This window comes from Solanum verrucosum, unplaced genomic scaffold (assembly GCF_900185275.1).
Source record: "Solanum verrucosum unplaced genomic scaffold, falcon-dt-bn FXZP01000154.1, whole genome shotgun sequence".
Taxonomy (NCBI): domain Eukaryota; kingdom Viridiplantae; phylum Streptophyta; class Magnoliopsida; order Solanales; family Solanaceae; genus Solanum; species Solanum verrucosum.
The window spans coordinates 578,009-595,701 of NW_026020217.1; the positions used below are offsets into that span (position 1 = coordinate 578,009).

At 31.2% G+C, this 17,693-nt stretch overlaps 2 protein-coding genes across 4 annotated transcripts in view; one reads left to right on the forward strand and one right to left on the reverse strand.

Moving 5' to 3' along the window:
* Positions 1-77: 77 nt before the first annotated feature.
* Positions 78-5,525, reverse strand: LOC125830736 (transcription factor BHLH094). Its single transcript, XM_049509903.1, has 6 exons — positions 4,970-5,525; positions 3,895-4,083; positions 3,693-3,758; positions 1,838-1,906; positions 1,651-1,719; positions 78-795 (listed from the first exon to the last, which is right to left on the reverse strand). The coding sequence occupies exons 1-6, from the start codon at positions 5,258-5,260 to the stop codon at positions 667-669; spliced, it is 813 nt and encodes a 270-aa protein (XP_049365860.1). The 5' UTR covers positions 5,261-5,525; the 3' UTR covers positions 78-666.
* Positions 5,526-10,815: 5,290 nt separating this feature from the next.
* The window catches only part of LOC125830798 (uncharacterized), a 90,040-nt gene continuing 83,162 nt past the window's right edge, over positions 10,816-17,693 (forward strand). For all 3 annotated transcript variants that reach the window (XR_007443162.1, XM_049509971.1, XM_049509973.1), the window contains exon 1: positions 10,816-10,821. The gene's annotated coding sequence lies outside the window, so the exon portion shown is untranslated. The remainder of the gene's footprint in view (positions 10,822-17,693) is intronic.

The window sequence follows — 17,693 nt, forward strand, 5'->3', positions numbered from 1 at the left end:
AATGTGTATAATTTAGAAAATGACATTCTATGGGGTTAACTTAGCTCCCTAATAAACCCTGAGAGCAAGCGCAAAAGTTTATTTAAAACTTTAAATCAAAAAGTGTTTAATAGAACACTTTATCTAAATAGAGTAATTGCCAAGTTTAAGGAGTTGTGGATGTTTTTTCATCTGAGTTTACCATATCTTTAAATGGTATTGCTAGAAACTTGAAGATCCAACAACTTGCAGGCATCATTCATTTGGTATAAAGTACTATATTGTCTTAACTCGTTGTGAACAATCGAAACACAGGAACATTGATTTTCCCTATTTACAAGACTTGATGCTATCTATTAATGGTTTTAGGACGAGACAGACCACTTTATTAAGCTAGTATAGCTACAACTTCAGCATATTGATACACCCAATTCTGTACCTCTATTATTAAACAAGCACTTTCACAATAATACTTATATGGTGCCTTCCACAAGTATAACAAGATAGACGAACGAAGTGGAAAACGTGGTTGTCGGTCTATCAGCTGTAATAGACATTCAACAATTTTGTGCCTGATAAAGATACTGGATATAAGCTTTCAAAGAAACCTGGACTGGCCATGTGTTCTGGCAATCGCCAAAGGCATGAACCTCCCAATGAACTTATTATTAACCTTTTGATGCAGATTTATGTTGTTCTTTCAAATCCTCCACCAAGCTGCATATGCAACCAATCTGGTGATGTTCCCCTGGCATATTCCCTAGTAGCTTGTGAACCGAATGTCATAGCATTTGTATCAAATGATTGCTGTCCGAACTAGAAAAATTAAAACAATGTCATTTGTTTCGTGTAAGAATTGAAATGTGAGAAGGAAAACACTTCTCCAAGCACAAATCTTTGTGTTATCTCACTAATATTTTCCATTTTCAGCTCAAAGAATAGAACTCCTCCCCTTGCCTAGTTGTCTTTACAATTATTGACTTGGTTTTTTCTTTACACTTATTATTTTATCAGAAGCTAATATTCAATGCACTGCTCCCCGTAACCTTCTCTGATCCACACAAATTGGCAATCCCACATGGATAAAGTGTTTAAAGCGATTTAAATAACAGACATCCAGGATAAAGGATCAAATTCAAAGAAATGAGTACACCACCAGTCATTTTATCAGAAAATGTTCATGGCCACAAATCTTTGTATCAGAGTAAGTACTTTTGCTTGCCCATAAACTTCAAACCAGTCCTAAACATATTCAGCTAAGTCTCAGAAATATATGGTAGCGATGAAAGATGTTTATCCAGCAAGTATTACTTCAAGGTGCTAATGACGAAACATTAAACAAGAACAGCTTGCTGAATGCAGCACAATCAACTCATTTCCCCCAAGAACAAAAAGGTGGCCTGTTAAGTACTATAATCAAGGTTGCCAGGTACATATTTATCCACCCATTTGCTGAAAAAGGACACATGTCAAATTAGGCACAGAATCACCCCTACATGCAAGTAAGCAAGAAGGTAGGTGAGACTGCACTGAGTTGACGTTGCTTCGACAAAAAAGGTATGGTGCAGTTTAAGAAAGGATACACATGACCAAGGTGGTCACACTACCAATTAGTCATTGATGTATCCTAGCACAGAATGAACCACAGGACTGACTTCATACAAAACTTACATCTTTAGATGGATATCCTTCTATGCTTGGCATTTTTGAATTAACCGCTTCAAGCTTCATCGATAAGAACTGCAGAATCAAGAACATGAATTACCACAAAATTCTCACAATTAGAACACTCCAACAGCAAACAAGACAGATGCTGATACATTTTTTTTGTTTTCCTGGGGGAGGGGGGGCAACATACCTCAACCTGGTGTTGTAATGATTGAATATAATTTATTATCTCATCAAGAACAAGAGCTTTGCCAATAACCTGTAACCAAAACAATCAAACTAAGTTTCTCCATCTCATTTCAACCAAAAACATTAATTCAGCTTTAGATGTTTATTTATTACAATATATTTTTCATGGGTAGCTTCTTTTTTTTTTATCAAGTAAAAGTTTTATGATAATAACAAGGCCAACTTGGCTGTATACAAGTGATATACCAAAAGAGGAGAAACCTACAAAATATGGTTCTCTACAAAAGACACTCAATCCTCTATACAAACAAGAACTACATGGGTATTCCAAAAGAAAATAAGGCATGGGAGATTACTCTTCAATTGAGCAAAGCTCATTTCGACCCCTTCAAAGGCTCTCTTATTCTTCTCTTCCCAAATGACCCACACGGCCACACCAAACCAAGAGGAATAACATTCCAAGCATTGTGCCTTCTTCTCCTTTGTGTTGTATATCATGAACAAAGAAGTTTGAATCTCCACCTTCCCATCTACAGTAATGTGGTGAAAGCCAGTTGCTTTTGAGACATTTCTAGGTTCACTAGACTAGATACTGTAACCAAAGGAACACCATTGGTCTAAATTTTTTTATAAGTAGGAACATTTGTTGGTCTAGTAGTGGATTGTTTGGTCAGTAATGTGATAACTCCCCAAAATACCAGACTCATCATCAACGTCATGGATGTAGCAATCAAGAGCTTTGAGTCAAGAAGCACAAAATATCAAATTGGGCTGACTGAGCTTTTCAATTAGGATGTAGCTAAAGGACATTAAGCTAATTATTTGTGTCTTGTGTAACCATAAGTAAAAATAGTTTATCTTTAGGGTTTTGGTTCATTAGTTTTTGATCATGTGAAGATACTCCTTGTGAGTTTATGGAATTTTCCAAACCTCCTCATTGGAACCTCTTGAATTCTTCCCTAGTAAGAATCCATGTATGAGAATCAATTCCCGTCTCGCTTGGATTATTAGTTTGTAACTGAATGATAAGTTGTTTTCATTATTTGCTATTAATCCTTTCTTTCTTTCTTTTTAATCTATTCCCCCTCCTTTCTAATTCCAATTGCATCTTCTCAATTCTATCTAGTTTTGAATAGATTGTCTCAGTTTATACATTCTTACACTTGTGCTGTTATCATAAATGAGAGGAGCATGGTCTGATACGTAAGCAACTAAAGAGCGTGGGCATGGAATATACAAAGAAATCCATGTGCTTTTGTTAAAGAAATTAGTTCAAACAAGGTCAAGTTTCAAGAAATTAACAAAAATTGATAATTTTTGGATCAGACAGATTCTTATTTGAATACGTCAACCAGAAAGGCAAGAAATACAAGTTCCAGTGTTCCACCTAAATAATAACATGGGACAAGTGTTTTACTTATCAACGACAAAATAAACACCTAAAATTACATGGGTTGGCTTTACTTGTCAAAATAAAATACCATGGTACAAGAGCTTTGCTTGACAAGTAATTCATCACTAAAATGCTAAAGCTAAATCTTCTCTAGAAGAATCGGTGTACTTGAAACATTATCTGTTGGAAGTTGGACTCTATCCTTCACTCAATTAGTACTTCCACAAAAACTGAAAGAAAAATTTGTGAGGCTTTGTCTGAAGTTCACTATTGGGAGCAGGCTTTGCTAGTGAACCTAAAAAGTATGTCATCTCGCCTAAAGGTGGGCACTCCCAAAGTTTTGATGTCAGAGACAGAAAGTATTTAATCAAGTACCATTAGAAAACAGAAAAAAACAGCAGATGAAAATCAAGCACTTCAGATTTTAAACAGTGAAAAGAAAACGGAAGGTGCAATAGCGCACCTTATTACAACCAGGGACTATATCTTGGAGGACTTTCATCCTCTCACTTATCTTCTCTCTTCTAGCCTGCAAAACAAAAAGTTCAATCAGCAAGACCATATTTTTCATCTACAACCAGCATTTCATATCATGTCAAAGCTATTTCAACAACAAAGTCTAAAATTGACACTTGACTTAGAAGAGAATAAATTAGCCAAATTACTCTTTCTGCTAGACTGTGACTATCAGTAGCTTGACCCCTCCTTGCTCGCACGTGAATGTAATCTTTTGGTGGTTCAGCAGGCTTTGCAGGTTGTTCTGCAGATTTCCCTGAATTCCCTTCCCCATCACCTCTAGATTCGCAATTCTCATTTGATCTTGTAACCTTCATCCGCTTACTAGCAGATTCAGTCTGCTCAAATCACCAAATTAATATTAGAAGTCAAAAATTAACAAGGCAGAAAAAAATAATCAATTTCTCACAACGCACGGTTCAATATGAGATATTTGATTCCACATCCAAACAATCAATTAATTTCAATCCACACTAATTAGAATCTGCAAATGGATCCTCCACATACACCATTCTGTTCGAGCCCATTTCATCCCAATACTGACAAATACTTTGTACTTTGAATGAAGATTCCGGTTCTCTAAAACTGGAGAATAATCAAATGTCTAATCCCCTCGAAAGTACTTCATAAACAAGAATTAGGGAGAATAATGAGAACAAACCAACAACGACGAAAAAAGAATCAATCAATCAATGTACTCTACCCGGCCTTCTCAAGTTATCTTCAGTTTTGCTTTATACTACTCTACTTATAGACTCAATCAGGAAAATAACATAAGCTCAAAAATAAAATTGCCTAGCATGACTTCATGGCAAATAAATATCAACAAACTGTACATTAGAATTTAACTTACATCACAGTAGTTTCTACAGCTAATTTAGTAGGAAAATGAGGTAATTCGATAGAATACCAAGCTATAATAGATTTCACTAGCATTTAGGCAGTTAATACAGAAAATTGAGGTAAATTAGATAGAACACCGAGCTACAATATAATTTACAAACGTTTAGGCAGTTAATACAGCTTAATAGAAGAAAATTGAGGTAAATAAGATAGAAAACCAAGCTATAGTAGAATTTACAAACATTTAGGCAGTTAATACAGCTAAATTAGTAGAAAATTCAGATAAATAAGATAGATTACCAAGCTACAGTATAATTAACTAACATTTAGGCAGTTAATACAGCTAAACAGAAGAAAATTGAGGTAAATTAAATAGAATACCAAGCCATTGCCGCTAGTGGAAACTCCTTTAGCTGATTCATCATCCTCTTTTCGCTTCCTAGCTGAACCACCACCACCGCCGCTGTAATTAGTTGTTCTCCGGTCTAGAACCATGGGATCATTATTCCGAACATCATTCACATTCTGCTGCGCCGCCGCCGTAGACGACGGAAAACTATACGGCGTCTCGCCTTCACCTGCATTGATCGGAAACTGCCAGATCTCAGATAAATTAAACGGCGGAGACTGAAAACCTCCGGCGTGGTTCATCATGGAAGCTTGTGGATCCATTTCAATACCCAATCCAAATCCGAAGCGAATGGTGAAGTATTAGGCATTCACGTAGTAAATGTGAATGAGAGAAGATATATATAGAAGCTCTGCGTGTACGAAAATGGAAGTTGTTGGTGCGTACTGTACCTACTGGCGTATAATAGCGACCACCACCATTATAGAGAGAAGAAGAAGAAGAGGGAGACTCTTTGTGCAGTTGAAAAGAAATGACTTTGAATGAGGTATTTTCGGAGGGTCCAGTTACAGCTTTTATTGTCTTCCTCTTATAATTGTTTGCAGGGAAAAGGCTCAAATATGTCATCGAACTTTCAGAAAAGACTTATTTATGTCATCTGTTAAAAGTTTGGTTTATCTATGTCATTACCATTTAAGAAAAGGCTCATTCATGCCATTATTTTTTAACGGTGGTTTTGTAAAACCATTTTTTACACGTGGCCAATTATAATTCGGCCATGTCATTATTTTTTTTATAATAAAAAATCAAAATTCTGAACAAACATTTTTTGCAAAACCATTTTTTACATGTGGCCAATTATAATTCAGCCACGTCATTATTTTTTTATAATAAAAAATCAAAATTCTGAAAAAAATAATGACGTGGCCGAATTATAATTGGCCACGTGTAAAAAATGGTTTTGCAAAACCACCGTTAAAAAATAATGGCATGAATGAGTCTTTTCTTAAACGGTAATGACATAGATGAGCCAAACTTTTAACGGATGGCATAAATGAGCCTTTTCTGAAAGTTCGATGGCATATTTGAGCCTTTTCCCTTGTTTGTACCATACTAGTTGTCTACGTTATTAAAAATATTTATTTCGAAGTATCGTTCTTATTTACGATTTTTTAAGGGACATGTCAAAAAGAAAATGAACAAATAACATAAGACGGAAGGAGTATTGTATTTCTCCTTTGTATGTCTATATCTCGACTCCGTACCATTCAATTATCACCGTTTGGACTTACTTTCCTCCTTAAGATAGCTCGTTCGATATAGGCTTACCATGCTTCACGCATGCGGCATTTTGGCTAGTAGTGTTTTTGTCCTCGTTGATTGTATGGGCGGCTTGTTCTTCATTGTTATGTTCTTTTTTAAAGTATGTATTAAGGAAATAAATGTAGTTGAATGGAACGAAAAGGGGTAGCGTTCATGGAGGTGCTCGAGGATTACAATGTCATTCAAGATCAGAATAAGTTTGAATTGGCGGTGGACTACTGCCTTACCATTCTTGAGTGAGTTAGAGAGCAACCATCTTATCTATCGAACTAGTCAGAAATTAGCGCTTCGAATCAAAACACTAAAAGAAAAGGACCATTTATTGTATTCAGGAAATCTTGCTTCGTGGCGGAGTATTTAGTAATGTCACCCGCTCAGAGAGGGTTATATGTCTGAGGACAGGTTAAGATTAAGCTTGTTTCTCATAAGATTGGGTGAGAGAATCATAACGAATCTAAAACATCAGGCCAACTTATATTTGGGCTCACAAAAATGTTACTAATATTTCCATATACGCTTATTTGTTTGATAATTTATATGTCAGATTGATTATACTAAGAGGCATTACATAGTTAGATATTTAATAGTTTAAAATAAATTAACAATATATTTGAATAAAATCTTTTTATGGACAAGTAAATATATTTTAATGTATGACAAGTATATGTGTACATTGCAAGATGATTTATGTACCATGATAGTAACTATTAAGACATAATTAATCATATATAATATCATAATCTTGAATTAGGGTTAGATATACATATTATTCAACTTCATTGAATGGTAGCAATTAACAGTCAAGTTTGAGATTGAACTTTCGCGATTTACTAGTTATCATGCCTTTATCAACGGTGAAGTCAGATTTTTTATTAAGAAATTATAAAATATAAAACAGTGAATATGCAAAAAAATTAGAAAATAATATCTACTTTATATATGTATAATATTTTTCTTTTGTATAATTTTTCATCGGAGGGAATTGTGACGAAAAAACGGAAAATACCAAACTTCTTGAATTGTCAAGAAATTAAGGTTAGGAGGGACCTAACGGCTAGGATTAGAGCTAGTGGTGCTGCTGTCAAGTAATAATCTAATTAGAGTATGTGGGTCTCATTTAATTTGTTAAAATTTGCGAGGGTCATTTTCTCATGTATTAATCTTTTGGGTTCGGTTTAGGTAGTAATTAAAAGATTAGTACTAATCATTATCATGAAAGGGAGGTTTAATTAACATTTTGGCATAACTAAATTTTCATTGACTAATGATTGTTATAACTATGATTACGTAGGTCTTAGTTCTTACCTGTGTACAAGTTATAGATAATGACAATTTTGGGTTAAATATCATTTGCTTAATTTTGCTTGATTTTCCATATTTGTTCATTTCTCCTTTTCAATGATTTCTCTTTGTTTGATTTTAAGTGGTTAGTTATTTGCTTATTACGTACTAATTAAGGTCACGTTATAATTCCTTGATATAGTCCAAGTTAGCTCGTGACATGAGTAGAGACTCACTTATGAATTCACATGATTTTAATAATAGTGTTTATTTTTATTCATATGTATATTGAAAATTTTGATGAATATTAATAAATACTTGATTGTGAGTCAAATTTATTATTATAATATATATATATATATTTATTTTTTTTATTTTTTTATTTTTTTTATACCCTCCCTAGGAGCTCCTCCCACCCCTTTTGTTTCCTTGGTGACTCGAATTCGCAATCTTCGGGTTGAAAGTGAGGGGTGTTTATCATCCGAGCAACTCCCTCTTGTCAATTATTATTATAATATTTACTTGAGATTGAAGTAAAAAAATTTAAACTTTAAATCATGAATCTGTCCCAACACCTAATCAAAATATGGAGATTCACAATAGTAATTCTTCTTTTTTTCTTGTGTGTGATTTGAGCATGCAACAACAATAATAACAATATATTCAATACAATCTCATGCAAAATGAAGTTAGAAGAGGATAGAGGGGTACGTACATCTTCATACTCCTACTTCAAAGTTAAGGTAGAGAAGGTTTGTTTCCGTTAGACCATCTAGTCAAGAAAAAATAGCCAAATCAATCTAGGAAAAGAAGTAAACACAGAAGTACAAGAAATATCAAATAATTATAACAAAAACAACATATAGTAACAGAACAGTAACTACAACAAAATAATACAATAATCGAAGTATTAAAAATAACATATAGTTATAACATAAATAAGAAACTAGATGAACAATATTATAATTGCTAGTATGAACGTATAAAAAGACAACACACTATATCCTAATCAGTGGCGTAGCCACCCTTACGTCGGAAAGTTATACCGTATATATAAGTAAAATGATAAATAAAGTGGCTAAATAACATATTTTGGACACTCATGACACAACAATGTGATGTAGACTAGTGGTTTCAAGCGCCTTAGAAGATTAAAGACACACGAACTTAAAGTATTCGTGTGTTTGAATCTCACTAGTAGCAAAAAAAAAATCACTTTTTAAGAAGAGCAGATTCACTTTAGCACTTGGACACCCTTCGTGAAATCTCTGACTCCACTACTGATCCTAATTAGTTTTCTTCACAACCTCCTATCTAAGGTCGTATCCTCATTAATTTGAAACAACGCTATAATGTCCAGCCTAATAGTAGTTGTTATTATTCTACTTTGCATGTACGTAGAAATTACGTAATTGATGGTTTTATTTATTTATTTATTTATTTAAATTCCTTTCACTGTAATTAACTAGAGAATAAATATTTATGGCATATGACCAAACTCCTTTTTTTGCTATCGACCAATACCAATTAAACCTTCATCATAAATGGAAATTTGAGAGCTGCTTTAAACTGTTTTCATGCCTAACTAATTATTGAATTATTCAAAATCATATTATCAGTTTTAGTCTATTTTTTAACTTAATGGGTGTGCTCGGTCCGAGGGAAAATACTTTTTAGAAAAATAAGTGATTTTTCTTTGATATGTAAGTAAAAAAATATTAACGGAAATAATTTGTATATAATTTTGACAAATACTTTAGGTGGTGAGTATAGAATATTGTAGAGCTGTTGAATCAAATATTTCAATTAATTTTGAAACAATATATTTGATAAGAGTTGATTTTCACATTGAACGAATGTGAATTCATAAATTTTATTCTCGTAGGGATTAATCCAATGTAGGAAATCGAAACACTACGATTATAAAAACGAACGATGTTGTGTTTGATATTAACATGATAAATTGTAGTAATTTGTATTCCTACATTAGAGTAATGTTGTGGGTAATTGAAAGATGAGAAATATCTCGTAAAATTAATTGAGGTGTACAAATTAATCCAAACACTACGATTATTTTTTTTAAAAAAAAATTATTCCTAACCAAAGGAACCCTAAGAGGACAGTACAACATTTGTCACAACTTGAATCTTTAATTAAGCATTACAATTTCGAACATACGTACTTGCTCCAATTATTGATCATCTCTTCCTCCAATAAATACTCGTTTCAATTTGTTTGTTCAAACTTTTTCTTAGTCAGTTTTAAAATGATTGTCTCTTTCCTTTACTGACAACTCTTTAATTTCAACTTTTCACATGACATGTTTATAAAGTCAAAAGACATTTTAATATATTGTGATTTGTGCACATCTTTAATTTAAAACTACAAGATTTCATCTCTGTGTCGAGTCAAAAACAAAACGGAGGAGGTGTGTTATAGAGCTTAAACATGTAACAATATGCAATTATTATTACTCAAAAGTCAAAACAGTTGGATAAAACTGGTCCAATCAACTAGCTAGTACTGTTTGGTTTAAGATGTCAAATATGTTGTCATTTTCTAAATCAAAAGATGTAAACATTAAATAACATATAGTACTATGATTACCTCACTGTGGCTATATATTCTTTACTCTTTAGCTTGTTTAGGAAAGTTCTGTTTTTACACGAATCATTCATGTCCATTTCATGATTTGAAAGCATGGAAAATAAATTTTCTCACTCCTATGCAATACCTCGCAAATCACATAAGAGGTAACTCGCACAGGACAAGTTTGGTACGACAAGCTCGAGCCAGAAGGCAAAATCTTTGTTTTCGCTGGCAAAGGGTTTCGAACTTAAGACTTCCAACATGGAAGTTCCAAGCATAAATCACTGGGCCACACCGAAGGATAGTTTGTGTTATTCTTTTTATTATTATTATAATGAATAGTGAAAATAAAATAAAGAGATAAATTAAAGTTATGATTTAAGAGGAGTATTTAGGAGATTACAAAACTACTTAGAATGTTGTAATTAGAGGGTTAAATGAGTGGATTTGACTGAATTTAGAAGGGTCAAAATGAGTTGAGTTAATAAATGAGAGAGTTTATTAAGCTAGGGTGCATATACAATGTATTTTACTATATCATTATGCGCATGAATACAATATATTTCACCTCATTTTGAGACTCAAATAGTATGACATTTCGTAACTAAACAAAATCTCGCTATTTTTTTCACAAATAACTCTATTTATGACATTTCCCTATTTTTATTGGGGCATTAGAAAAAAAAGAAACAGGAAAATAAAGAGGGAAACAGGCTGTGAAGTGAATAATAGATGCAAAAGTGGGGGGAAATTATGGAGACAGCTAAAACATACTTTAATAAAAGAGCTCGTTTGGTACGAGAGATAAGCAATAATTAATTTCGAAATTAATTTTAGGATAAATTTATCACATATATATTGTTGAATAACTTATTCCAAAACTGTAATATTATTTTATCCCACATTAAAATTGGATAACAATTCTGAAGTATTTAATAATTTGTTCCTAACCAAACGAGCTCGAAGAGAATGCAAATGCATTGATACTAGACGACTTCTTATTGGTCTCATTTCTTCATGAATGGGTCCATAAGAAAATGATACCTCTTAGTCATTGCTTCATTTAATTTCGAGCCTTTGGAAGACAACTATTAGAAAATTTAATTAAAAAAATTGATATTTGGACCATTTTGTTGGATTTTGTCTCTAAGAAAATTGATAGATGAAATGTACACAACCAAGAATGGGGTTGTCAAGGTCCTATATTAAATATGTCTCAATCTTATTATTATTGTGACTTGTGAGAGTTTTTTAGAAAATGCCCATTCAATGAGTTTTTTTTTTCTTCTAAATATATTTATATAAGGATATATATTATATAAAGAAGAAAAAATAACGCGTTATTATGGTTTGTCCTTTTTGTATGTACCACAAAAAAAACTTGGTTGTGAATTTGGAAAAAAATATATTTTGGTACTAATTGAACCTTATACTACTTGAATGTTGTGTGAATTAGATCGTGACCATTACATTAGATATAACTTTTTTTTTGTTTTTCCATTCAGTGTTTGAAATTTATTTTGGGCTTGAAGAATTTAAATTTGTGTCGAAAAGTTTCATTATAGAGGTAAAATGCACCCTACCACATAGACAACTTTATACCTCTTTTTTTTGTTTCTTATCTAATAATCAGTTGCTTTGTGGCTCGACTAATTCAGATTCGCATCGGAGAGTTCCATATAGGGGACTGAGGCTAAAACGCTCCCTACCATAGGCAACTACATACCTCTTTTTTTTTCTTTTTTCTTTTTTTTTCTGTTTCTCATCTAATAATTAGTCGCTTTGCGGCTCAATTAATTCAGATTCGCAATGGAGAGTCTCGTGCCTCCCTACCATAGGCAATTTCATACTCTTTTTTTGAATTTCTCATACACTATTCGGTATCGCTTTGTGGCTCAACTAATTTGGATATTGTCAGATTCGCGTCGAAGAGTCTCATATTGGCGCCTCCCTACTATAGGCAATTTCATACCCTTTTTTTTTGGATTTCTCATACTATTCGGTATAGCTTTGTGGCTCAACTAATTTGGATATTGTCGAAAAGTTTCACATTTGGGGTAAAATGCTCCCTACCATAAATAACTTTATATCTAGTACTTATACCCGAAACCTCTGATTAATGATGGAAAAATACTTACCACAATATTAATCATATTACAAGGCAATTTTTTAAAAGGAGTGGAAAGATTTCGGTAAACTTTATACTATTTGATTGATACGTGAAATTAGCATGTAACTTCAAATATATAAAACTTTCGACATATCCTTTGCATTTCTAAATCTAAATTTATACAAAATATATACAGAATTCAAACATGAATTTTTACATAAACTTTATAAAGAATCTATACAAATACCTAACATGAACTCTCTATAGTGTTTTCTTTTTTTAACTCTATATAGTTATATACATATATTGCATACAATATTTATACAAATTTATTTTTTGGTGTATGAACATTATATATTCCGGCCTCACTTGAATCTTGATGTACCGACAATCTTGCACAAAGTACAAATTATTGTAAAAAATCAAGAATTTGAAATCGTGAGCCAAGATTTGAAGTCGTGGATTACTTTTATCGACCCAAAAAAAGAGTACTGAATTTAATTTGTATACGTTTTGTAATAGTTATGTTGTTATGCTTGATAAATTAGAAAATAATGTTATATGGAGTAACAAATTTTTCGAAAAGAAATTTCTTCCGATAATGGGCCTTCCATTCTTTATATTCTTTTTTTTTTATGGAAAAATTACTTTAAAAAGTATCTATTATTGATTTTAGCGATACTTTTTATTTATTACCATTTGTAGCAATATATAACAATACTATGATAAATCTGCAATATGTATTAAAAGTGAATTATGTATGCAATATATATGTATTATAACTGTTTTAAAATATATATTATGCTTGTTTGGTAAGAAATTGACACATTGTATTAGAAGTGTATTAAAATATATGACAAATCTATTATTTATTAATAAAACTTGTAGTATATGTGTTTTTTTTTAGCAACTTACAAAAATGACTGTAGTTTTAGGATTATTAAATTGGAATAGCCATAAGTGTGATATTTTCATAAAATGACTATACTTTCTAACTTATCTAGCCGTATCCTATGTCTGCCATTTTTTTTAATACATTACTACATTTATAATTATAAAGCACTAAATAAGGTAAATTTCTTATTATAATTGACAGACCTTTAATTAAGTCCGTTAAAATCTCAAGTTTCCATTAATCAATTAAAATGATCCAAAGTTTGTTTTTTTGTATACTAGTATACAAATTAAAAGTTGAGGACATTTAAAACGGCAGAATCCATTTTTGAAAACGACAATACGTTAAATCACGCCACTTTGATTTGATGATTACTGTTTTCAAAATTTGTATAAAATTTTGTTAGAATTGAAACATCAATGCAATGGTGCCAAATAATTTCAAGACGGATGCCTCTATTACACATTTCGCATATGAAAAATACAAAAAGATACAGTGAATACAAATACAAAGAATACAAGTTTTATTACAGTATGAATACATATATTTGTTGGTTCATTCAACCTAAGAATTCTTGAATACCTACTATTATAATTGCTAGTAACTAATACAAACGTGTGCTAATTTTTTGAGGGTTGATACATGAATACAATTGCACCACGCAATATGAACAAAATTTGATACAACATATCAAAATATATATTTAGAATATGAAAAATACAAAAGGATACATTGAATACAAAGAATACAACATGTGATACAGTATAAGCACGTGATTTTTATTGCTTCATTCAATAATGAATTATGTATACAATAGATTTGTCCAAAATGAAATATGAATACAAACTAAGTATTGAAAGGTATGATACAATGCCTCTTCTTTTAGATTCCTCTATTGGAGATTTTTGAAGATTTCGAAAGTTCAACACTTTCTTTTCTCTTGACACACTTTGACCCTTGATCTTGACTAAGTTGTTACGTCAGTATGGATTATTGTGAAATCTTTATTTGTATCTCAATTGCCAAAAAAAAAAGGAACATCCAAAGAATGAGCATTATGTAGTATACCTCTTCTAACCCTCCTCTGTTCCGCCATTAAAGTATCAATTTTAGAAGTACCTTTTGATTAACCCTAATTGAAATTGAATGATACAAATACAAAAAAAAAAAAAAAAAAAAATTAACTCAAAAAATTAATAATTTGAAACAACTAAATAGAAGTTACTTGATTCTATGAAAATTTAACGTTGATGAACATTCACCTTCAAAGTTGCAATTTTAGGAAGAAAATAAAATTAGAGTTTGATTTGATTCAAAATCATAATTTTGGGAAGGGAACATAATACTAGAGTTTGATTTGATTTTGGAACAGGGAAAAAGAAAAAAAGGTAAGGGAAGAGAGAGAGTAAAAGATTGAATATAATTGGACATTAGTTTGATATATGTCGTATAATATGCTACGTGTATATAAACTCACCTTTTGCTATAAAATTGATAGTATAGCTGTAAACATTAAAAAATTTAAAACTATAGTTTAGTATTATAAATTATAGTATATGTTTGCTATATTGTGTAGTTTTTCCTTTTTTGAAGTCTTAGACCAACAAGCATACTGGACTTTCCCTAAGCCCAAATCTAGCAAGTATTTGACCATGCAATTTGAAGCTCAAATTTAAAATTTTGATTTGAAAATTTTATTTAAAATCTCAAATCCGAGTTTCACTTGTTATTAGACGATGATAATATCATATAAAATGATATGAGATAATATGAGATGTTCACTCAGTTATGGATAGTTCTTTTAGAAAGTCATTGAACTTTATTTTATAATTCAAAAGTCACTCAACTCATGGTAGTTCTTTTTAAAAGCCACCAAACATTGCTTTATAACCCAACAATCAGTCAACTATTGGTAGTTCACCTAAAAAGTCAGTCAATCAATTTAAATTAATTTTTCATTTAATTAATATGTTGAAATAGAATTTTATTTTAAGCTATTTTTTAAAGAAATATAAAGGTGTCCAACTAAGAATAATATTTTTCATAGTCTTACTTTTTTTCGTTGATATGTTCCCTTTGTTCATACTGAGTTGTTATGACTTGGACCTAAAATTGATTTCACACTTTTATTGGTGGGAGGTATATTATGTTCCAATGAATTAGACGAGGAGCATATAAATTTGACTTGATTTTTTTTTTGGTTTTTTTTTTTTGGTGTTTGGTACTTATTTTAGAGTTTGACTATTCCGAATTCGCATCGGGTCGGGCTTTGTCGAGGGGTAGCGCTCCCTACCAAGGATTTTCTCATATCCAGAGTTCAATCTCGAGACCTCTAATTAAAGGAGCAACAACCCCATTCTCTCCACCACATCAAAATCCTTTGATGGTGACTTGATCTCTATCATACTTGAAGAAAAAGATTTTCACACTTTACCTAAGGTTGTTGGACTTGGAGAATTGCTTACTACTTGTATAATCAACAACTTAATAACTACATATAGACTGAAAATAGCATAACACCTCAAGTCTTGTGGTTGCCTTTGGATATTAAAAACATATACATTATATATATATATATATACACACACTGTTGATCTCTTAGAAATTTTGGCAAAATGTTTTTAAGAAATTCTTCTTTTCCCCCCTTTTGATATGTAATTATAGCCACAGTAAAAAAAAAAAGTTTTAGTAGGTAAATTAAACAAATTATAAGATAATAAATAAACAAACTAAAATTTAATAAGAGTTGAGCGAATCGAGTTATGATCTATTGTTTAGCCCATTTTGGTATGATTTATTTCAACCCAATTTAATGTCGATTTTGACATAAAATTGCACGTCTTACCTGTCAAATTAGTTGGTCTTTATGTTTTGCTCTTTAACAATCAAACTTATGTCTAGTGGGGCATAAGTTCTATAGCAACTAAGTCATGTCCGGCCATAAATTATGAAAAATTATCATACGAAAAATATAAACGTATGCCCCCATCGAAAAAAATATTTATATTGAAAAGCACAAATGAGAAATCAACACAAAATGAGAGCAAAAGTCCAAATGACTCCAATTTCGACCCATCCAATTATTAATTTAATATATTGTAATTCGACCATTTGACACCCCGATAGTGATTAAAGATTTCTTTTCATCTTAAATAGTGGCATACATGCCAACCACCTAACACACAAAATATGAAAATATTTCCAGCATTTTGAAAAGTGCCATACATACATGTCGAACACATAAATACAAAACCAAGACAACCATGAGAATTAGTCGTGGTTAATAAACATGCCGTTCAATATTGGCAACTATCCTTTTTTTTTTATTTTCACTCGGTGTTCAAGCTCATATTAGAGCTTCGATTATATTCGGATTGCGCACTTCAAAGGTAACGATCCCAACAAGACTTTCTCCGTACCTAGGGCTCAAACTCAAGACCTCTAATTAAAGATGAAATAGATACGTCCCACCACTGCACCACAAATCCACGTTAGTAATATTGGCAACCATACATGTGAAAAGTAAATTAATTGACAATTTCTACTTAATTTGAAGATTATTCGATGTCCTTTTAGAATATTGACAAACATAGCTTTAATTTTTTGTTTGATATGTAGGTTAGACTTTTATGTATAATAATATAAAATAATAATGGAAGAAACAAACTTTCTTGCACCCAATGCATGTAGCGCTAGATCAATAATGTGAAAATCACGTAACCAAATATATGTTCTGTATTTATCTGAAATAGTGATAACCTAAAAAGAAAAAAAAATAATATATATATATATATATATATAGCGAGAATTTAGATTTTATTTGTTTCGCTTTATATTTATTTGCTTGGAGTTGTATCGATTTACTTTGAATCAGTATATCGATTCACTTTATATATGTTCACTTTGAATAGCTAATTTTTTAAAAAAGTAAATTGTTATTACATTTGGTAATTAATCAAACTATAAAATTAGTACCGCTATATCTGAAATTTATTCATCAAACATTATTCTAAATTGAACAAAGGAAAAGACTTTTATAGACTTTTTCTCTTTTTATTGTAGTCCATTCCTTTTACGTAAATAATTATTAGAGGTGTTGGTTGAGTAGAAATTCAGGTGGACCAAATTAAAACCAAAGCATACGTATATTCTTATTATTCTCTAACTATACATTATAATAAAATATAAAAAGCAAAAGCAAATTCGTTTCATAAATATGTATGTTGGCAATTCTGCCACGATAATAATTAGGTGCACCTTGTATAAGGTGCAATAAAATATTATAGTATATTTTCAATTTGTCCTTTTATTTCTTTTGGTATTTTGATTCTAAGGTGCCAAGGAATATGATTCAAAAATTAATTAAGGAGGAAATAAATAAGATACGATTGAAATTCATGGTATTAGTAAATACAAAGAGTTTTATAATGCATCATTAGTATGATTAAATATATAATTGTCCCTTAAAACTTTTTTTTCATTATTTCTACCGTTTTTATGGATAATATTTTTGTAAACAAAGATTATTTTTTTAAAACTATGTAATGTATGCTATTTT

What these genes read in the sequence shown, in the direction of transcription:
- LOC125830736 (XM_049509903.1), bottom strand. Translation starts at nt 5,260, where the DNA reads ATGGATCCACAAGCTTCCATGATGAACCACGCCGGAGGTTTTCAGTCT. An exon ending in CCACTAGCGGCAATGGCTTG is followed by an intron (nt 4,084 to 4,969) that starts GTATTCTATTTA and finishes TGATTTGAGCAG; the next exon opens with ACTGAATCTGCTAGTAAGCG. An exon ending in CATTACAACACCAGGTTGAG is followed by an intron (nt 1,720 to 1,837) that starts GTATGTTGCCCC and finishes TTGATTCTGCAG; the next exon opens with TTCTTATCGATGAAGCTTGA.